The following is a 22,989-nucleotide window of genomic DNA, read 5'->3' as shown; positions in this document are numbered from 1 at the left end:
CCTGACGTTCGTTAGTTTTCTCCATTCTGCAGGGGAAATGGGGCACAACAAGCATTTCTATCTGCTTTATAGTTGGTTGGGTTGCATTTGTGACCACTGTCCAAATGAATATCATTTAATAAATCAGAGAGATTTGCATGGTCTACTACAGCACAGGACCAAGGATCAGGGAAGTCCTGAGCTCTCAGTGTGGAGCTGATCCTCATCACTTGGAGCAAGTCACTACCTTGGCGTCTCCCTCAGTAAAATGAGTATCTTGCTAAGATCTTGCCCCAAAATGCAAAACCCAGATGTAGGTAACAAATATTCCACAGTCTGGAGTTTTGGGTGCAGTTTTGATTCAACCTCTTGTCTGTACAAGAGACATTTGCAACATTCAGATCTGGGTTGGGATTTTGAATCCCCCGTGAAGTTCGGCTCCAATGCTCCCTCTAATCTTTTCCATCCCTGTGCAGAATAATTTTATGTGCACTGCAGCATGTGCACCACCAGTAGCAACACATGCTGGTGGCTATGGGCACTCTGCTATTCAGAAGGGCAGCACTGGACTCTCTCAAGTGGCCGTACAAATGCTCAGCTTACAGGGAACACAGGAGTCAAGACAATACTGGATTCAACATTGATCAACAATACTCACGTCACGGGCTGAGAAGCCATTTACATTTTTAGAGATGCTTTACTGAGGGATTTTCAAAAGCATTCAGTCGTGGTTAATGGAAGGCGTTCGTGCTTTGCTGAGTGCTTTGGAATATCCCCGACATGCCAGGTGTACAAAGTGCTAAGAATTACCAGTGTCCCAAGCAGACGATCAGCATTTTAAACAGATTAGAGTGTGCAAAAGCCAATAGATTCAAAACCATGTGCACTGAGCAATGTCGTTATTCCTATAGAAAGGAGGGAGGTTGACATTTGCAAAGCAATGCAGGGGATTAGCATCTCCCATTACAATTCACCTCAGCCAGAGTCTGAATTGTATCTTGGTGGTTCCCTACATACAGCACATTGCAAAGCTGCTCTCCGATGAGCAACGCTTTGTAGGCTACTCAAAGCGTGAAGAAGTAAGGTTACCAAACAGGGGAGGCACTTACATTGAAGTCCAGTCTTGGAAAAATGTATCGAATGCTTGGCGCAAGGACGGTGAAAGGCCCATATTTTGTCAGTGACAAAGAACACCCTGAAGCTGTTAAAAAAAAACAACCCGCCCCCCCAAAAAAACAGTTACTAAGCATACGGAATAATGTAAGTGACCAGTTTTATTATTCCTCTTGTTGTGGTAGGGGGTTGGGTTAACCCTTCCTTGGCTCTTTAGCTTCAAGTGAGTGGCCAGAGTGAATTTATGGAGAACTGGATGGATCAGGGGATTGGAGGTGGGATATTACAACTCTCGCGTGGCAGTTAATGGTTTTATCCAAAGACTGTTTAAGTCTTTCTGTTACCTGCAATGGGTGTCAGATCAAGACCTAACTTTGCAGGACAGGTTAAATACGTATAACTTTCTTGGTCTCTGCACAATGAGGAGCCACTTCTAGGTCCAGACAGACTTGATTGTGTGAATGTGTTAAAGGCCTGATCCAAAACCCAGTGGAGTTGATGAGAGTTTTTCTGCTGACTCCAGTGGGCTTTGGATCAGCATCCAAGTGCCCAACTGCACAAATTGTTTCTACAAAAATCAGCTCTTGCTGGGTTAGAGCCTAACTGTGCAACCTGCACATAGTGTTAGCACAAAAAGGGGAACCTTTCGCCTCTGCGGAGCGAGCTCCAATCCAGCCTGCTGTGCAATGGTGGTTTGGTGGCCTATGTGAGCTCAAGGAAGCGGATCTCCATGGGTCTTCGTGGACCAGTATCCCCAGCACAAACCCCTCTGTCATTGGGAGAGCCATTTTTGGACATCCCAGTGAAGAGCCCAAAGGATGAAGTAATAATGACCCTCAAAGACGTCCCTGGCTGGTTGAGGCACATTGATGGACTGAGGTAGCGAAGCTTGAAGCTTATATGCCATCGAGGACTATGCTTCGCATGTTTGTGGCTAGAGAACCTCTGATCCCGGTGCTATCAATCAGCCCAAACACCTACTGCATGGGGGTTTATTAAACTGCACAGAGCTGGCCAGAGCCCAGCAATGCTGGAAGAGCTCAGCTGTAGCTTCCTCCACACTCCCTCATCACATTAAACTTCTCAGCTTTCTTCTGGACCTCAACCATTCCTTGCACTGCCTGAGCGGTCTCTTAGCTCCGTTCCCCAAAATCACTCAGAAGAGCATTACCAAACATTGTGTGTGTATAGTTGAGATTCCTGTACCATCTTCCGCGAACATTCAGCTGAAAGAGCTCACTCATGAGATTTTTGTAGCAACTTCTTCCATCTCCAATCTCCCCTTCTTTGCAGACACAGCTGAAGGGCAAGGTAAGAGTGAGAAACAACAGTCATTACAAAAACAGTTCTTGACATGCTTAAGTCTGAATGTGAGCTGTTCATAGAGACTCGACACTGACTACACACTACTCCGTTAAAAAGCCTAAATAACGATCAGGGAGAAACACCACAGGAGACAGAGAAATTGATGAGACTGTATAATCAAATCCATCCTCTATAGATTTAGTGGCCCAATGACACAAGGTTGCAATATTTTGTAACTCAGGATACTACCTGGGAACTGCACATGAAGCAAGATTCTCATTATACCGAGAACATAAAATACTCGGTTTTAAAAAAGGGAGTATCTGATATTAACCGGGCATTTCATAATGACGGACAGAAAGGATGGGGCTCACCAGTGTAAATAAATCTACGCTCTGGTGCACCAAATGAGAAGCGGAGAGTCAGTTCCAAAGCTGAGTACCCTTCAAGGAGAACGCACCCTACTTGCAGCTCCTTGTTGAAATTCAGAAGAGAGTCACTCCTGATCACACCTTGGGCAGGAACACACCAGGGAGAGGTGGGTTCTTCCCTTGCCCAGAACCCAAACCATTACACATTTACAAGTGAAAACCAACCACCTAAACTCCACCTCAAAGCTTACAGGCAACCAGTGCAAGTTAGAAAGCTCTGAGGTGCTTTTGGTGAGGCCTTGACTATATATGACTGCATTTATTTGCCAGGGTGAAATAAAACTAGACACACCCTCTCACTGAAATATTGACCTCCTGCGGTTCAGCAAATTCTCTGCTTCGGCACCAGTCAGGTCCTGAGGGTGCCAGACTAGAGGGGCCAAACCTAGAAGGCATTGTGTTTTCCAACAACAGCGCAACTGCCCTGGCAGTAGCAGTAACACAAGAATTAACGGAGATGGGGCCTTTTAAGCACCATGCCAAGAAGAGCACGTTGATGCACTGAGACATCCTGGTTAATGAGCAAGTGAAAAGGGCAACTAAAATGATTAGGGGTTTGGAACGGGTCCCATATGAAGAGAGGCTAAAGCGACTGGGACTTTTCAATTTAGAAAAGAGGAGACCGAGGGGGGATAGAGGTCTATAAAATCATGAGTGGTGTGGAGAGGGTGAATAAAAGAAAAATTATTAGTTCCCATAATAGAAGAACTAGAGGACACCAAATGAAATTAATGGGTAGCAGGTTTAAAACTAATAAAAGAAAGTTCTTCTTCATACAGCGCATAGTCAACCTGTGGAACTCCTTGCCAGAGGAGGCTGTGAAGGCTGGGACTATAACAGAGTTTAAAGATAAGCTAGATAATGTCGTGGAGCTTAGGTCCATAAAAGGCTAATAGCCAGGGGGTAGGAATGGTGTCCCTGGCCTCTGTTTGTCAGAGGCTGGAGAGGGATGGCAGGAGACAAATCGCTTGATCATTGTCTTCAGTCCACCCCCTCTGGGGCACCTGGTGCTGGCCACTGTCGGCAGACAGGCTACTGGGCTAGATGAACCTTTGGTCTGACCCAGTACGGCCGTTCTTACGTTCTTATGTAAATGGCCTCCTTATGCACTAGCTTGTTTCCAGAGATCCCCCGGGTGTCGTTCACATGGAGCGTGTGTGACAATAGCCTCACCTCGCAGCACGCAACAGCCGCAAAGTCAGCAGCAGAGAGATCAAGTCACACCCCTCGCCCCAGGCACATGAAGCCCTCTCGGCCCCCGTGACAGGCAGATGTGAACAGCCACAGCGGCCCGGGGACCTTGGCTTTACAGCTCTTCCAAAAGCAGCGGCCCTTTGCAGTGAGCTGCAGCAGGAGGTTGAGGACTGACCCAGGAGGAGGAACCAACCAGAGAACTTCCTGATGGCCTGCGATTCCCTTTGGCGTGTCCCATTCCTGCCCAAGGCCTCTCTGTTGAGAGATTCTGTCTGAGCGCTCGAGGCCCTGCCTCACGCCCAAGACACCGGCACTGGTCTAGGGAATGGGCTTTCTATGGCTGTGTCCCGGAGCCTTCCACGTCTCCTCAGCTGGATGGATTTCAGCGCCGCGGGACCGTACGCCCGGCCCACTCCTTCAGGCGCCGGCCCCGGGCATACGAGGCCCCCTGGTCTTGCAAGGAAGCTTATCGGCATGTGAAAATCTCTGCTCCAGTTCACACCGCCTTGCAGCCCTCCGACTGCAGCTACTTGAGTCACTGGCTGAAAACTGCACGTTTTCCGGTCTGGGACTCATCCAAGTATCAGCTCGGCTATTGTTATTTCAGCGTGGCAGACAGCCACACACAGGGCAAGGGGGGGAGTTTACAGGCCCAAATGGCAGCGGCTCCGGAACAGAGGCACCGGAAGGGGAAGGGCAAGCAGGGAGCACCTTGCACACCCTAGAAGTGAAGCCAGAATTTGTCTGTCCCTGGCTGGGGAGCTACAAGGGGCGGGGGGAGGGGGGGGGGGCCCTGTTAGAGCAGCCAGCAGCACTTATGGTGCCCAGAGACAGGGTCATGGCTAGCAAGAGACCCCCTCCTCACCATGCACCTCTTTCATCCTCCCCGCTACTCGCAGGCTGACCCTGGAAGAGTGTTGAAGAGTCTTCCCTCTCACACGGCCCTGTCCTAGAGTCCTCCCGTCACACCCGGGCAAAGGGCTTGCTGTGGCCCCTTCATGCGTTTGTGCCACGAGATAACAGTTTTCTACTGCTGCCAACCAACGGGGTCCCTCCCTTAGCTCAAGCGGTCGAAGACTGATGGAGCCATGAACGGCCCCAGTTCAAGCCCTTTTGTGAGGGGCTGTCTCAGCCGCTTAGTAAGATGTTTGTTTGTTCCTATGGATTCTTATGTTTGATCTTTTCAAAGCCCTGAGCACAGCCAGGCATCCCTGTGACGGCGCGTCGGGGCCCCATCTGCAGCCCAGTGTGACTCTCCACCGGCCAGTAGAGTAGAAGGTGTATTGGTTCACAGCATAGCATAGGAGCAACGTTAACACAGGAGCCAGGAGCAGACAGCATTATTCCTCTGGGGAGGAGGGACAGGGGCTCACAGGCCCTTCCCCCCTTCCTTGGTCTCAAACCTTTGCACTCGTCAAGCCTGACTGACTCCCACGGCCACTGCTCACCAGCCCCAGGCAGCCCCACCTCCACCACTGTCCTCTTTCCAGGCCTAAGGTGTAATCTGTTGTCACCTGAGCCTCAGGACGTGAGAGACTGCACGCACTTCCCCAGTGAGTCACACCCAGCCTCCCCCTCCTCAGACAGCTAGTGCTGCAGGGCCTGGGGAAACTGAGGCGCACACACATACACACACACACACACAGCGTCTCTACAGAGCAGCATAGGACAGTAGGATCGCATATAACTCCACAAGACAAACGGTGAATGTAACAGCAGCGTGAACCCAGGATTGCAAGAGTAGACCGCACCCCCCCACGTCACAGTCTCCACCGAGCGCTCCCGTTTTCCAGTATCATTAAATTCATCCACCTACATGACTCATCTTAGCTACAGAAGGAGGCGCCTTTAATGGCGCTCATTAAAGCAACTCACCTGGCAGCCCCCTCTGCGTTGATTTCACACTTGGACGACGCGTCACAATAGTACCGCTGACACTCACTGACTGGCGAGCAGCCGATGGACGGGTGCGAGCCGCTCAGACCAGGCTTGCACACACAAGACGACTAAGGAAAGCAAAATCAACAGTTGAAACCCTGCAACCCCCCGATTCCCTTGCATTCAAGAGCATCCAAAGAGAGTCAGGACGACCTTGCCAAACCAAAGTTGCAACAGCAGCTTTGGCCAATGCAACTCAACCCACGGAGGCTTGTGGGAAGAAATATTCAGCTGGTTTTCTACTGCCACCTACCAATTCGTTAGATGCAATTCTGCGCTTTACCTTGTTTGGGCCTTGATAGATACAGTTGGTGGAATTTTCAGGGCAGCCTCCGTTGTTGTTAACACAGGGATTAATGGGCTGGCATATCTTTCCATCTCCTTGATATCCATCTTTGCAAGTGCAGTCGTATTTCCCTGGCTGTAGAGTCTTACAGACCGCTAAGGGGGAGCACGGCGATGAAGCACAAAGGTCCTGAGCTACAAGAAGACACAGAGATGAGAGAGGGGAGCATAACTAAGTCCCAGATTACGAACCAGAGCCAGAAACATTCTAATGCACAAAGAATGGGGGACGTGGAATTTATGCCATTAAACCGGGAAACTTTTCCACACTTTTAGAGACTTTTTGACTGAGGGATTTGGAGAAGAAGTGCTCACAAACGCTGGGGGCATTTGAAAATATGGTCCATGAAAATCACCAAAAGTGCCAGGTGTTTGAATCTATCCACCTCTCATTTATGTTTAATTCATAGTGTCTTTTAGTCATATGAAAAAGCCATTTGCAAGCGTAAAACAAAAGTGAAAGGAGAAGGAAAGACCGCTATCAATTCACGATACACGGCCACCTCCAGGATGGCAAGGAGCTGCCACTGAAGTTTCATGGTTTTACATCTCATCATCTAATAAACCATCTTGTTAGTCTTTAAAGTGCTACATTGTCCTGCATTTTGCATCATGTAAAAGAGTGTTTCTCAACCAGTGGTACGGGTACCTTTAGGGGTATTCGAGAGAAGTCGGGGGGGGATGTCAACACAATTTGGAGAAAACTATATTTTTGTTGTAAGTTTTACACTTTATTATTTTTGTACTTTTTATACCCAAAAATGTCATTGCCTGCCTGCTACGATCAAGTTGTTTAAACAAATGTGTTGCAATGATAGAAAAAAAATTGTATGTGTCTGAAAACTGTAGGTACTGAGGGGACTTATAATTTTTTGTAAAGGGGGTACTTTATAAAAGAAATGGTTGAGAAACACTGATCTAAAACAAGGTCTCCCAGAAGCACAATCCCCTTGCTTCAGTTTAGCGCACGAGCCTAGCACAGAGAGAAAAAAGTGCCGTTATGGCCCAGGTTACAGGGAGTTCCTAAACATTCAGTCATTGAGGACGTCTCCGTATGCACCCTTAGTTCATGGCACGCTGGGGGGTAAACCTGCCTCGCGCCAGCCAGTCGCGTATTGACTGTCCATGGGGCACACGACTGTATCAAACTGGTAGCGTGCCTCAGGTGACAGAGGTAGATTGACCCCCGAGCTTACCCCAGGGACTCCACCGCGAGGTACGTGAGTAAATGCGTGATTTCGCCGGGAGATCCCTTACAATCATTCCCGGGGAACTCATGAACCCCCCAGAAAGCTGTCCCCGCCCGATTCCCTCCCTCCTGCTCCCCTGCCGGCCCCAGGAGCAGCCTCTTAGACATCAGTAGACTTCACAACAGCCCTGGACACTTGGTTCTGCCCACGTGGCGGGCGCAGGATGGGGCCCCGGGCCTGTTGGAGAACACGGCCCCATTCTGCTGGAGGTGTAGCCGGGTTTGGTGGGTCCCTGGCAGCCCTGTGGAACCAGTCGCAGGAGACGGGTGTGAGTCCAGATTGAGGAGGGTTTGCCCCTGGGGGGGGGGCGCCTCACCTTGGCAGATACTCCCCTTCTTTCTGTAGCCCGGCTTGCAGTCGCATGTTTCCAGTCCGTTCGTCTTCACGCACTGGCTGTTCTCCCCGCAGGTTAGCTTTTGACACGGGGGGAGCTCTGAAATCATACAACAAAGGGAGGGTCTCTCAGGTGCAGCGGACACCGCCAGGCGTTACCACTTGCTATCTGAGGAGGCCAAGAAATAATGTAAGTGATTCTCACTACTGTTGTGTTTCACTTGCACGAGAGGGCACAGGCTGAGCCGGAGTCCTGTTACACGGGGCACAGAGAGCAACACGCACCCAGGACTTCACTCCAGACAGGGAAGGGGACAAAGGGCAGAAGAAAGATGCCTTCACCCCATTGACCAGAGCAGGAAGCAAGGCCCAGAGAGGGCTGTGCGACTTGCCCACCATCACAGTCCGAGTCGGTCTCAGGGCTGGGATGGCTCCTGGCTCTCCCGAGTCCTCGCCCAGCTTCGTAACCACCAGGCGAGACTATTGCTCCTCCTTCTCCACCTTTCCTATGTCAGAACATCTCCTCTGGGCACCAGAGCCCCCTCCGCTCTGCCACGGCTACATTCTGAGGGAGGGAAACGCCGCCAGTTACCTTGGTCACACTTCGGGCCAGTGTAACCTCCGTGGCAGGTACAGCTCCCATTGCCAGCGACCCCGTGGTTGCACACTCCATGCTGACAGTCGCACACTGCAAGGGAAACCCACACAAGCCTGGTACCGGCACCACAGGGAACAGTACAGGGAGCCCGGGATACGGCCACTAAAACACGCTGCAAGCTTACAACGCTAATCCAGGCTTTTTGGTCTGCAGTAGGGCGAACCTACAGCGTATCTGTGTGTGTGTCGGGGGAGGAGGGGACAAAGCTCCTAACATCTGGAGCTAACATCCCTCCGGACACCTTAGTCTACAGCCAACCGCACTGTAGCCTTTGACTCTGAGGTCAAAGCCATCCTGAGGCTTTGCCTCCAGCCTCTGAAGGTGGAGGAAGAACACTGGACGAACCAGCGCTGAGCCGCTTGGGGCATCCGGGCAGGGCGGGGGGAGGTAGGGGCACTTGGTTCACTCCCCTGGAAGGAGCATGCTCGACCACGTGGGCAGAACCTTTGCGGAGTTGCAGCTAGTCCTGGCTCCTGCCCCGCCTGCCCCAGGGAAGGCAGCCGCCCCCCACAGGCATGGAAGGACGGGGGTGCAGAGAGAGTCAGCGCCACTCGCCATGCCAGCGCTCTTGTGGCGCAAAGCCCAGCGGCTTGCCTGTCCCGTGGGCGGGTGGCCGAGACCACACGCGTGCCCTAGGGACGGCGGCGATGACCGCTCTGCTTACTGACCGCTGGAGCAACAAGCATGCCCCAGCAGGGCCCATGGCTCGCCCTAGCACCAATGGCGAAGGCCATGGTTGGGGGGCGGGGGCGCCTAGCATGGGCCCTAAGGGATGCCCACCCCCACATCCAGGCACTCAGGAAGAGGTGAGGAGCACTAGCCCTGAACAAGCCTCGGTGCAGACTCCTGCACCCAAATGTGGCATTTAGACACCCTACCACTGGCCCCACATTGCACACGTGGGCGCACGGTTCCAGCACCCTCCCTGCCAGGCCAATGTGGTACAGCCTCATCCAGGAGGAGGAGACTGAGGAGAGAAGGCTACAGCTGCAGTTCTTGTCAGAGCCCAGCTCCTGCTTGTGCACAGTGAAGCCCTCCCGTGCCAGCCTCATGGGCCGTCGGTGAAGGCAAGGGTGGGAGAGGAAAGCCCCCAGCCCCACCTCCAGCCCCGCCCCTTCTAGGCTCCTCCCCTTCCCGAGGGTTTACCTGATTGACAGTCGGGGCCAAACAGATTCTCATCCCGACAATCCTGGCAGGCAGATCCACCGAACCGCCCCTAAATGAGCCAAAACCAATGGTCAGTCCTTTTCTTACAGGGCCACTTGGTTCAAGTGGCAGCGTGATGATGAATTGCTGTTTCAGCTCGCTGCTGCGCCTCTGGATTTTCTGTTCGCGCATCAGGCGACAACACAGAACCCGGCGCTCACACATGCCCTACCAAGAGCCCTTGGGGAGAAAGACCAGCAGATGTCATTTTACCAGTGAGCCAAAAGCTGAACCACCTTGGCAGTTGCTGAAGAAACAATGCCCGTATCAGGTCTAGAAACAAAGGCATAAATTCTCACCTTCTTTCACTCTCTGAGGGCTTGAGCCAAAGTTCGCTCATGTTAATGGGACTTTTCTATTTACCGACCAGGGCTCAATCTCAGGCCCTAAATTATGTCTATATCCACTTTCCTTTCGGGTTCAGTTGTGCCGAGCCACATACATTAAACCCAGTTTTGAATTTTACCAGCTTTTCTGCAGATCTGCAGAATACGTCGTAAACGGAGGCCTTTTCGTGGGGTAGTTCACAGATCTGGGGTCAGCTGGTGGAGCTGGGATTCTATAACCCTCACTGTGTCTGTGTGAATTCTTTTATGACCCTTCCTGGGGTCTCCGGTGCCAGCTGGGTCTGAGAGGTGTATGTGGGTACAGTGAGGCAGCTGCAGATCTCATCTGCAAGACCTGAAGCAAGGAAGGACTCAACAAGGTCAGGGAGCGCTATGCTTAAATTGGGCCTCACGGTCTCCTCTCCAAAGAGATATTGGCATTGGAAAAGGGCAACAAAAATTATTAGAGGTTTGGAACCGGTCCAATATGAAGAGAGATTAAAAAGACTTGGACTTTTCAGCTTAAAAAAAGGAGACTAAGGAGGGAGATGACAGAAGTCTATAAAATAATGACTGCTGTGGAAAAAGTGAATAAGGAAAAGTTGTTTACTTGTTCTCATAATATAAGAGCTAGGGGGAAGGTCACCAAATGAAATTAATAAGTAGCAGGTTTAAAACAAACACAAGGAAGTTTTTCTTCATGCAGTGCACAGTCAACCTGTGGAACTCCTTGCCAGAGGATGTGGTGAAGGCCAGGACTTTAACAGGGTTCAAAAAAGGGCTAGATAGATTCATGGATGTTAGGTCCATCCATGGCTATTGGACAGATGGGTAGGAATGGTGTCCTAGCCTCTGTCAGGAAATGAATGGCAGGAACGGGGATTCCCATCACGTGAGGATTCCCTGTTGTGATCCCTCCCTCTGGGGCATCTGGCATAGGCCTCCATGGTAGACAGGATACTGGGCTAGATGGACCTTTGGTCTGACCCAGTCTGGCCGCTCTTATGTTCTTCCTGGTGAGCGCCACATGCACATTCAAGCTCTGGCAGAAGGAGTATTTCTTTAGCTTGTTTCCACAAGTCTGGTGTGCGGGGCAGTACTGACCTGAATCCATGGGAGCCCCACAGACGAGCAGCACAGAGGCCCCTTACGCCCTCCACCTTTTGAAAGAGTTTGTCAGAGGAACAGGTACCCAAGATCCCCACCAGCACGCTGGACAGGGCCCATGGGGTGGCCTGAGGGGGGCAGAACTGGTAAGGCCCAGACCCTCAAAGGCATGCTGATGGGAGATAGGCCGCTAACCACCTCTGAGGGGATCAACCCTCAACTCCTTGCTGGTGCACATGATTGTCAGAGGGGAAAAAAAAAAGATGTGAAAGAAGATAAACCTATCTCGTAGAACTTAAAGGGACCTTGGGAGGTCCATCCCCTGCCCTCAAAGCCGGACCAAGCACCATCCCTGACAGATTTTGCCCCAGTTCCCTAAATGGCTCCCTCAAGGACTGAACTCACAACCCTGGGTTTAGCAGGCCACTGCTCTGAACACTGAGCTATCCCTCCTCTTCATTAAGGGCCAAGCACGCCAGGGCTTCTTTCGGCCCACGGGGAGGTAGAACACACCGCTTCTGTCACTGAAGGAATGAGGGAAATCCCCCCTCCCTCCCCATCACATTGGTCAGCTTCAGCTCTTCCTAGAGACCTTCTCCAGCTCTCACCAACGCACCCAGGCTTTGCTGCATCAGGGAACACATTGGCCCTGCACCCCGACAAATCCACACCCTCCTCGAAAGCAGCGGCGCCCTTTTGTCCAGCCAGAGGGTTAACACTTTCCCTGCTAGTCCTGCACTGGGTCTCTACATCTCCCTCACGTTTCCTCCCAACGCCCCCCCATACTGACCTGACAGATACAGGTCCCATTCCTCGTGATACCATCCAGACAGGTCCCACGGCCACTGCAGGGCGTGTCAGATCCACCAGGGCATTCTGGCAAAGCAAACAAATGGACTCAGAAAGAATGAAACATCTGCCCGAGGGGGCTTCCATTGTGTTGACAAAGGGGGAGGGTGCTAGCTCCACTGGATCATTAATGACTTTGTTTTTCTGTCGGCAGAGGAAAAACGTTATTCATGAGGGACAAAGAGCTCTAAAAGTCTCTAAGGCGCTGTAATTAACTTGGGCCAAGGAGACCGAGGACATTCAGCTCTTTGGATAGCTGGGCCTTTGCCTCTGATCTTAGCTCCATTAGAACAGGGAAAACCTGAACAGGGTTCTGCAGAATATTCTGGAGAGGCCAGTCAAGTTGGAGCTCAGTTTTGGGCCCGCTTTTTCAGAAGTGCTCTCGCTGGAGCTCTGGGTGGGCAGCACCTCTGAAGCCCCCATCTCCAAATGGATCCGCCAAACATGGGGTGCCGACTTTTGAAAGCATTATGCTTGGCCTTTTGAGCCAGCTATGCTCCCACCGAGTCCGGATGCTTAGTCAAGCCACCCTAGGCTGACAGCAGACTAGGAATCGCCTCACTTCAGGTCCTTTCCAGAAATGTGCAGCCCTTTTATTTTCAACTGGGCTGGCAAGAACGGGGGACATGCCTCTTGTGACTCAGGGCACGTCTATACGTACAGCCCTGCCGTGGCACAGCTGTTGCGCTGAGGCAGCACAACTGGTGAAGACGCTCTGTGCCGACAAGCGAGCGCTCTCCTGTCAGTACAGAAGACCCGCCTTCATGAGCAGCAGGAGCGTCTCCTGCTGACACAGGGCTGGGCACACGAGCGCTTATGTCAGTGTAACTTGGGGGTGGGTTTTTCACACCCCAGTGCAACACAAGTTACACAGACAGTATGTAGACACAGTTTCCGTAATCCAGCTTCTAGGCCTTCCCCGCAGCCAGAAGGTGCTAAACCAACCACAGGGAACGAGCCAAAGATTTTCAGATTCAAATGGCGTGATCTGAAATGTAACTGAGGGTTGGTTATTTTCACTCAGTTGGAGACTTCAGGCGGTTATAGTTGTGGTAGAGACAACTAGCTGCTGAGCACATAGCAGGGTAGGCACAGACGTTCCCAGAAGGGAATCTCTCTCTTTTGCTTGGGAAATTTCTTAAATAAAAATTCTCTTTATGAACACATTTGTTAAAAGAAGAGCAACTTCTGCAAAGGGAGCTGTGCCAGCAATGAGACCACAACAGGGCTCTAATCATGTGGGAGGCGGGGGGCAAGGTGGTGGAGAGTCCCTCCCCAAGACTGTCAAACATCCCGAAATAGGTGCTAAAAATCTTAGGATCCAGTCTAAGTGTCTGGGAAACAGGAGAGAGAACCCTGAAAACCAATCACTCCTCCTGGAGTTGTACTGCAGGACTGGTCATTCTAGGGCCGGATGTTGACCTGCCATTGGCTGGAAAGACCCACGAACGACTGAAGAACCTACCATAGCACTCAGTACCCCAGAATCCTGGGCAGCATTTTTTCTCCTCAATTTCCTTCTTACACATGTGAGTGCAGCCTGGGAGGGAAAGGGTCTCTTCTCCAAGCTTGACCGTGTATCTTAAAGAGAAAAATCCAAGAGCAGTGATTCTAGCAAATCGTTTGGGACTCAACTATTCTGAATGGTTTGGACTTGACAGGACCGTGAGGGTAGATTTATTTTTGTTTTAATCCAAACCAACTAAACTGTTGAAAGCCACTCCATACAAATGAAGAGTGCAATACAGTGTCCTGGGGCATAAAATCATGAGCACACCAGAATCTCTAGCTGGTGCAAACAGCTACAAATCGCCTGAAGAGGGCAACACAGGCTGAAGAGGTTATATTATGCAAGGGCTCCTATCAATTCGCTAGCTTCTTATTAAATACAGGTTGAACCTCTCTGGTCCAGAAACATCTGTTGTCTGGAATGATTTTCGTTAGCTGGACGGCCACTTTTCATGGGAGTGGCCAAGTTTCCCACTGTGCCATAAAGTTTGTTTACAGTTCTCAGTCCTGGCTCTCAAGTGTTCTGCGCTATTATTTAGCTCTAACATATCCCTAAATGTCTTCTAACAGCCCAATAAGCAATGGAAGTTTTGGCAAGGCTGCTGGACAATATCGACCTCCTGTGGTCTGGAAAATGCTCTGGTTTGGAATCAGTCAAATCCTGAGGGTGCCAGACTCGAGAGGTTCACCCTGTATTGGATCAAGTTATGAGTCCTAGTCTTCATCTTCAGAGCTCTGAACGGGCTGTACCATCTCCAAGCATATCCGCCCTCCTTGATATTTGCAATCCCACAGGACTAATGAAATATTCACGGGAGAGGTCAAGTCTATTGGGACCAAGCCTCCTAAGGTCACAGGGGGCTGGGAAGGGGCTCTAGTGGCCGTGCGGTGGCAGGCGAGCAGGCACCGCTGACTTCACACCAGCTCCCTTGCCCCACTTCCGCCAGAGGGATGATACTATGGGCAGGTGGGAGATTCCCAGCACAGTAGCGCAGAGCGCTGAGTTCCAAGTGACTATTTGCTGGTGGGGACCCAGGCATTTTGGGGTCAGTTCCCAACTTGGCCACCGTGCTACCTGGAACAAGCCCCTTGCGCCCTGAGCTGTATGATCGCCCTGCAAGCCTCCCCCCCCCCCCCGCCCCTTCCCTCTGTTTGCCAAACCATTTAGCGCACCGGCTCATCACCGAGGGACCCTCCCTCACCGGGCGTGTGCATGGAATCGCCATCACATACCAAGGAAATACGAGAAACTGTGAAAGCCCAGTTGTGTTATTGGTCCCGTCAATGTGTCTGTGGCCAGGAGCTAACCTTTCACGGACTCAACTCTACCTCCTGGTTCCGCACGTGCACTTCTCCCATCGGGGCTGTCTGAGCGCCGAATATACCTGCAATAACTGCTAAGTGCCTGGGGCTATTTTTAAAAGCTTTCCAGCCACAGAACACAGTGGACCATGGAGCTCCATGTTAGCTGCTGAAGTTCACTATTGATTAGCTGTGCAGATGGTCATCTACAGTGCCCTGGCTTTGTTCCACCTTCTGGTAAATTCATTTGCCCATCATCCTTGGCCAATTACAGCTAAGCTACAGAAGCGAGCACAGCTTTTCAGAAGGAGTCCAGGGAACAGTGGGGGAAGTCTAGGTAGGATATTAGGAAAAACTATTTCCCTAGGAGGGTGGTGAAGCCCTGGAATGGGTTACCTAGGGCGGTGGTGGAATCTCCATCCCTAGAGGTGTTTAAGTCTCGGCTTGACAAAGCCCTGGCCGGGTTGATTTAGTTGGGTTGGTCCTGCCTTGGGCAGGGGGCTGGACTTGATGACTCCTGAGGTCTCTTCAAGCCCTAGGATTCTATGATAGCACAGGGACAAGCATGGTGTCAAAAGGGGAAACAAGAGGACTAGAAAAATTCCAAGTTTGGCTTGGCTGCCAGAACGGAGGAGATGCGACTGCTCCTGGGTTCTAAAACCGAATCGGTCACGGACTCCACGTGTGACCTCGGACAAATCACAGGCACCAACATTTTTCATCGGGGGTGCCTAGAATTAAGGACGCCACACCCCAGTCCTGCAACTTGTGTGTGTGTAGAGCCCTGTGACCACACAGGGATCACATGTGGTGGCCCCCGTCTCACATTTAGGCCCCTAAATAAAAGGGACTTGAGTTTTAGAGTGACCTGCGAGGCCGGCCTGATCCCAGGTGAATCTGCGGATGCTCGATCGCTGAACGTCAGGTCGCTTTTATTGTACGTTTTTGGTATTTAACTCTGGGCCCTCCAATTTCATAATTTGGGCGACTTTCCACCACTAGGTTGTGAAGTGTAAGGACTTAATGCCTGTTCAGTTCTCTGACGTCTTCAAGATGAGTGTTAAATACCCTGCTAGCTGCATCGATACACATGACCACGCGCACACATATGTAAGCCGTGCCTCCTCTTTGACCCTATGCCAGAATTATATTGCCTCCCACCCAATGGAAGGAACCAGCCACATCCATCTTCCTTTGGTCTTCTACAGGGCAAGCCTTTTCCCCAGCCCACAAGCAGCATGCCTGGGAACGCCGGCTCACATGTGCGTCCGCACTGTAAATGTGAGGCATGGAACGGCCCGGGAGGCGGATAAGGCAGCCTGAGCAGGGAGCTAGGCCTTACCTGCAACTTCTCAGTCCTAGGCTAGGGCTCACCGGTGTCCACCCTTTCAAACACTGCACTTTGTGGCCCATGGCCAGAACACAGGAGGTGCACGGTGCCGTCCACATGAACATCGTCCTGACGTTGCAGTGCATGGATTTCAACTGTAAAAAAAAAAAAAAAAAGCAAAGCATTAAACTGTGACCTTCTGCTGCTGCTTTCTCCTGCCCCCAGTATCTCTCCACCCTGAGGACCCCGGTTTACACTGGGGATTTCAGCCCAGGTGGCCAGCAGGCCGTCAGTGGAGTTACGTCAGGGCAAACCACCAATGCAGACAAGCTTAATCATGGCTTTCTGCTGGTAGTAGCGTGCTCCCCCGCTTCGATCCAGGCTGAGTCCCAGGGCAAATCACCGTTACTCTGGGGGCTGACCGGAGTCACCCAGGTTAGTGGGGAACGTTTCTTATTATAAAACAACGATGAAGTTAGATGCTGACTTTGCTCCTCATTGGGATTGGTCTCTTTCTCCAGCAGCTTTCAGCCCATCGAGTTTGGGTGTCTATTTCTGTCCCGTTTCTCTCGGGAGCAGCCAAACCTCTACCAATGCAGCGTCATTTGTTAGGGGGTTGGAAGGAGGAAGCAGCGCCTTTCCCCTTCACGCCAGATTCGATCCAGGTCAGTAGCGACTTCACTGCCAAACGACAGTCTGAAGTGAAGCGAACCAGGGATGTCAAGTATTGGTTAATTGAATAGTCCAGTTACCTCATGAATTCTTAGCGGTTACTCGAGTATTCTCTAGTCCCCGGGGTTGGGACCGGCAGCCAGTGCGCTCCGGCCCCGCTCCCGAGGACCCCTGCCACTCCACACTGCTGCCTCTGGATCAGATGCAGCAGCCTAGGGTACCAGGCGGGAGCTGGTCCGTGAGGGGAGCCTGTTTAGAAACCAGTTCCTCTCACGGACCGGCTGCCTGTCACCTCGCACTGCTGCCTCTGATACAGGGGTGGCAGCAGGAATGGCCTAAGGCCGGCTGCGGCAGCTGGCGCCCTAGGCAGAGGCGTGATTAGCGCCCCCGCCTGCACGGCCGTCAATGGCCGTGACATCAGCATCGGGCACCTGGGCCAGCGGCGCCCTAGGCAACCTGTCTGGCGGTGGGGGTGTCTGAGCTCCCAGACCCGGCATGAGCCAGAACCGGGCTGGGCTGCCTGTCTCCTTCCTAATACACTGTAAATGCAGAGCTGCAATAGGGGTAGGTCTCTGATCCATTGCAAGCCGGGACTGAGCCAGACTGCTGGCCAGCCAGCTAAAAAAACGTATTGGTGGGTGTGGGTCTATAGCATTAACCTATATGCTTTTGCTTCTCGGTTAATCGACTGCACTATTACAGCCCTAACTCAGTCCAGTTCCAGGTGAGCCGGTGTAGCCATTACAAAAACCAGTGCTGGAACTGACAGTCTAGCCAGGGAAGGGAGGGGACAGGGCCACCTGTAGGGGGATGTGGGCCTGGGGCAACCCCCTCCCAGCAGTGCCCCAGGCGTCAGGCCCACAGCAGCACCCCTGCCACAGGCCTTGCACCTGCCCTGCCTCTGGCTCTGCCCTGCCCCTGCCCCACCCCCTTGCTCCTCCCGAGCCCGAGGGTCACGGGCTCGGTGTCAGGTGGCGGCAGCAAGTGTCCACCCCTCATCCCCAACCACCGGGGCAGCGGCTCTGCCCTGCCCCCGCCCCCAGCCCACTGGGCCTGCTTCTCCGGGGCGGCAGGAAGGGGGAGCGCCTTTGGGCTGCGCTCTCTCTCTCAAATCCCTGGAGGGTTGGGAAACTTTCCTATTTCCAGGAGAGTGTCAAAAATGCTGGCATAGATTTCCATGCACTGGAGTTTACTTCTAAGGAGAGCCCTGTAAGAATACAAACGTATACTCGTGGACGCGGCTATCGACCGGTACCCAGGAGAACCCTGTGGGTACCTATTTATATCCACAGGGATATGAACTTGGGCCCTACTTCTAAGGCTCTGCAGCAAACCTGCCAGGCTGAGGGAAACACAAACCTGCTGGTGTTTATTAGCATGTGAGTAGCCCAGGGAGGCTCCCACAAGGCCCCAGTGCGCTCGGCGCCGCACAAACACCGTGCCCTGCTGCAGAGAGCTTGTTTTCTAAACAGACAAGACGAAGGGCGGGCGGAAAAGAGGTGTGAAGAAACCCGCCCAAGGCCAGGCTGCAGGACAGTGGCAGAGTCAGGCAGGGAACCCAGGTTTTCGGAGTCCCAGGCTACTAGAGCACACCGTGCTCCTCTTTCACTCCGCCCACGTCTCCTAAGCACTGCTGATGGGACGGATTAATCTGTGGCCTTTGTAGCACGGTGCCGTTACTGACAGTCCTCCCCAAAAGAAAGGACACCCCCACCCGTCCTACACTCGGCCAGCTCAGCTCTGCTGGGCAAGCGGTGGCCGAGGCTGGTGTGGAGGACAGGCCTGAGGCCTGCCTGGGTAGAGCGGCTAGGGAAAGGGGAATGTGCGGCCTGTGTCTGAAGAGGAGGACTCATCAGGAAGCGACTATGAAAGGTCCCAGTCTGCAGAGAATGGGCAGAGTGGTGCGCAGGGGAACGGGGTTATTTAGGGACCACCTGTGGAAAACAAGGCAAGGGAAAGCACCAGCGGTGGCTGGAGCCTGGGGCTGTAGGACAGAAGATCAGCGTTCCAGCTCTGAAACTGTTTCACCACGTGGCCTTTGGCAAGTCACTTACACTCACTGCATGTCAGTTTCCCCACCTACTCCCTTTGCATCAGCCTTTCCAGAGCACCTGGAAAAGCATGGCTGAAAGGCATGACACGCACAGATTCCTTGTTCACAGCAGAATTCTTTCCAGAGCCCCTCCAATTTTGCACTGCACCCGGCTTTGATCAGTTTATAAAAGCTGGCGCTCGGGGATTTGAATGCACTTTCTGTATTCTGCCTCTTCTTTTTTTAGACAGATAGACATCCGTCGCGCCCTTTGCTCAGAGTTAAGGTCTCTCTTTCCACCGCCTATGGCAGCGCTGCCACAGCTCAGAGGAGAAACGCAACGGCAGCAGGCACTTTGTCATATGAATTAACAAGCCACCCCAGAGCTGAAAACCAGTCTAAATAAAGCAACATGTTCAGTCTTCTAGACAATGCTGCTCAACATGAAAACTAAGCTGGATGTCTGAACCCAAACAAAACAAAAATCTGTCAAAAGGAAAACGTTTCCTATTACTCATACAGCCACTGCCAAGAAACGCATTACAATGTTGTCCCTGTTGCATCAAGCCGCTGAGATCTGAAGTGTGAACAGCGTGAAGTATTCACCTAGGTGGATCTCTGAGCAAATTACACACAAGCAACTCTATAATAACTAAGTCTGCTATCTAGCACTTCCAAGCAGCTCTCTGACCAACCAGTGTGCAAGGCAATGATGGGATGTATCTATCTGTTAAGGGGAGAGATGTCAATTGCACGTTTTTAAGCATTTACTGTAAAATCTTACAATTAAAAAAAAACCTGTCGCAACCCTTTCACAGCGAAGTTGTCGTTTGTTCATTCACGGAGACGGTGACACTGTCTGGTTTGAACAAGTAGCCCCTGCTCATACTCTTCTGGGCACACCTGGGATTGGATTTTGCTTCTGTTGGGCTAGAAACAGGGTATCTTCCCCATCTCTCTTGAGAGCGCAAAGACATGCCACTTACACACCCACCCTGGGCACAGTGTCAGCCTGAAGCATTTTCCTGCCAACTTCTCCAACAGCTGCAGTTTAGAAACACTTTTGGAAAACACTGAGGAAATTCTACATGGCGTTTTTCGGGCCCAATCCTGACAGGAGCAAAAGCTCCCCCAAAACTAGCAGGAGTCGAGGCGGCTGAGGCTTTTCACAGAATTGGGCCCACAGTTCTCACGTTGCCATTGTATGCTCTGCATTCAATGCTGAGAATGGGTAAATCAAAGCTGAGACAAGACCTAGCAAAACCCATATCCTTAACTTTTCGTGTACCGTATAGGCTACGGATGTTTATACATGCAGAAGCACGGTAATAGATCATCTTTAAGCTTAATTAAGGAGGCGAGTCAACAAATGATAATCCACATTGAAATCATTTTGGTAACAGCAGCCATCTGAAAATGAGTAATTGTCCCGCAACCATTTAACTCAAACAAAGATTTACAAACTTACCTTCCAACTCTGACCGTCCGCTGTGGAAAGGAACCATGCTGCTAAGAAGGAAAACAGCAACCCAGGCGGACGCATTTTCATGCTTTTACAGATGGGACCCTTTTCTTGAAGGGGGGGGGGGGAGCGTGTTGGTGTAGAGGATGCAATTTCTGTAAGATAAGACCGCCTACTAAGAATCAGATCCAAGAAAAACTAGAGGTTACACAAACAGGGAGAAAATACTTTCAAAAGCTGGATCTCCTATTCCAAAGTATACAGAAATTATTCTGCTACTTTTAATGTCAAACATGAGTCAACAACAGCTTCCCCCCCCCCCCCACACACACACACACACAACCCTGTAAGTAGGTGGTTTACTGAAAACAGGAACATCTACGGATTTCCTCCCACATATCAGTTCAAAACAGATGGAAGGAAATCCTTCGTTTTCAACTGATTGGAATGAAATATGTTAACTGTATCCTTAACTGGAGGCAATTCCAAATGGCAAAAGATACACTGTGGAATCTGGATGGCCCATGAATTTTGTTTCGTTGCTGATAATACAAGCCAACGAAAAAACATCCACCCATTCCATGTGGCAGCAGATATTTGTTCTATACGGCAACTCTTTGCAGATGGTCTATATGGTATGTAATAAAGATAATGCACATAAACCATAATGGGCCCCTTTGTTGGGATTTGATGTTTATTTAAAATGCACAAGTTGCTCAACAAGAAGAGTGTTACATTTAGCATACCAGCTATGCTATATAGTCATTATTTTCCAAACTTGTTACTGGAAACCCAATTACTTCACAGACGAGGTGTTTAACACTTTGCATAATCAAGCCCTGAAATTTAAGGGACATGGTTGGCCTTGCATAGTTTGCCACTAAATCACTCTTGCTGGGGGCAGTGCAGAATATTTAAGAAGATTCACAACGTGTTTGACAATTGTTTTATCTACTAATAGCATTCACTGTATTTAACGAATGCAAGAATGTGTCCAAATAGAATCATAGCAGACTAGAACTGGAAGGGACTTCGAGAGGCCGTCTAGTTCAGTCCAGTCCAGTCCCCTGCCCTCACGGCAGGACCAAGCACTGTCTAAGATCATCCCTGATAGATGTCTGTCTAACCTGCTCTTAACTATCTCCAGTGATGGAGATTCCACAACCTCCTTAGGCAATTCATTCCAGTGTTTAACCAGCCTGACAGTTAGGAACTTTTTCCTAATGGCCAACCTAAACCTCCCTTGCTGCAGTTTAAGCCCACTGCTGCTTATCCTATCCTCAGAGGCCATGGAGAACAATTTTTCTCCCGCCTCCTTGTCACACTCTTTTAGATACTTGAAAACCGCTCTCATGTCCCCTCTCAGTCTTCTCCTTTCCAAACTAAACAAGCCCATTTCTGTCAGTCTTCCCTCCTAGCTCATGTTCTCTAGACCTTCATCATTCTTGTTGCTCTTAGCTGTAGATGCTATTATACTATGACAGTGACATTCAAATGCGTCCATAAAAGCAAATCAGTCCATTTTGAATGAGTGTGCACAACACTGACAGTGCGTATTTGTATTTAATACTTGTATAGCACCTTGCATGTACACACTCCCAGAGCACGTTTTACTAGATGGTACTTGACATACACATCTCCCCAAGACAGGACCCAAAATAGAAACGTAACAGATACTGGACTTACTAACGCTGGTAACTGGCTCCCTCCTCTCCCCTCCAGCAGAGGTACCGGCTGACGAAGAGCGGTGCTCTCTCTCTCTCTCTCTCTCTCTCACTGCAACAGGAAACAAATAAAGCAAAAAACGATTCCCCGGCCTGTATAAGTCGTCCCAGCTCCACCACTCCCTGCTAGCCTGACAAGTTGATTCACTCCATTTGCCCCAGGATGCAACTGTAACCCTGGGACTAGGGCCAGGTGGGCAGCCCATCAGGGAGGAGGACTGGGGAGAGCCAGCCTTCGCGCCACACCTAAGGGGCGGCAGCCGGTGCCAGCACAGACCCCGTGCTGGGACAGAGGCTGACAGGAGGTGGCAGTGGCCAAAAGACAAGCTAATATTGGGGAGAGGGGGAAGGGAAGGTGATGCATCCGGCCTCCCCTCTTCCAACATCAATATCACCCAGCCCTGCTCCTCTTCAGCCATCATCTCTCCCGCTCTGTGCCCACCCCACTCTGGCCTCCTCCTCGAGAGCAAATTCTCCTGTGGCCTCCGTAGATCCCAAGCAGAAAGGGCCAGCAGCCTGAAGAGGTTCCCGACCGGGAAGTCCTGCCTCACCTTTCTGTGTGGATGAAAAGCAATCTCCCCCTCCAGCCCAACCGTGACCATCCTCGCAGGCTCCTGGGTCCCCCAACTGACAGACATCCTGTTTGGGTTACCCTTCCCCCTGTGAAGGCCCTCCCCTCAACAACAGAGAAAGTACCTCAGTTTCCTGAGGAAACAGGCCAGCTACCCTAGAGCGAACACTTCCCAAGCTCATTGTAGATGACCTGCCGCCTCACCAGGAAGATCAGAGCAATAGGATAGGTCTGGTATAAAATAAAGTTATCTGCTAAAATACATGGGCTTTGTTTGCTGCCACACCGCTACCACATGGCAGTCAAAAAGTTAAAGGGCTAAAACTACGAGCCCCAGTCACGTTACTAGTCGT

General features: G+C 51.2%; 1 protein-coding gene across 3 annotated transcripts in view; it reads right to left on the bottom strand.

The window, feature by feature from the left end:
* STAB1 (stabilin 1) overlaps window positions 1–22,691 on the bottom strand; it is a 116,982-nt gene extending 94,291 nt beyond the window's left edge. The window contains exons 1-13 of one of the 3 annotated variants that reach the window (XM_089781061.1): window positions 22,617–22,691; window positions 22,028–22,111; window positions 20,348–20,513; window positions 16,188–16,330; window positions 13,500–13,615; window positions 11,976–12,061; window positions 9,693–9,762; window positions 8,481–8,576; window positions 7,872–7,988; window positions 6,244–6,440; window positions 5,898–6,028; window positions 2,264–2,391; window positions 1,089–1,180 (exon numbers count right to left, since the gene is read on the bottom strand). In XM_089781061.1, the coding sequence (XP_089637187.1) occupies window positions 1,089–1,180; window positions 2,264–2,391; window positions 5,898–6,028; window positions 6,244–6,440; window positions 7,872–7,988; window positions 8,481–8,576; window positions 9,693–9,762; window positions 11,976–12,061; window positions 13,500–13,615; window positions 16,188–16,330; window positions 20,348–20,428 (1,257 nt within the window). In that variant the 5' untranslated portion in view covers window positions 20,429–20,513; window positions 22,028–22,111; window positions 22,617–22,691. Of the gene's footprint in view, window positions 1–1,088; window positions 1,181–2,263; window positions 2,392–5,897; window positions 6,029–6,243; window positions 6,441–7,871; window positions 7,989–8,480; window positions 8,577–9,692; window positions 9,763–11,975; window positions 12,062–13,499; window positions 13,616–16,187; window positions 16,331–20,347; window positions 20,514–22,027; window positions 22,114–22,616 lie in introns of those variants that run through there. The other 2 variants (XM_075939381.2, XM_075939382.2) reach the window with 2 other exon arrangements.
* Between the last annotated feature and the right edge of the window lie 298 nt (window positions 22,692–22,989).

The sequence above is a fragment of the Pelodiscus sinensis genome, chromosome 11 (assembly GCF_052426305.1).
Source record: "Pelodiscus sinensis isolate ZL-2025 chromosome 11, ASM5242630v1, whole genome shotgun sequence".
In the NCBI taxonomy this organism is placed as follows: Eukaryota; Metazoa; Chordata; order Testudines; family Trionychidae; genus Pelodiscus; species Pelodiscus sinensis.
This window is presented reverse-complemented; position numbering and strand designations above follow the sequence as displayed.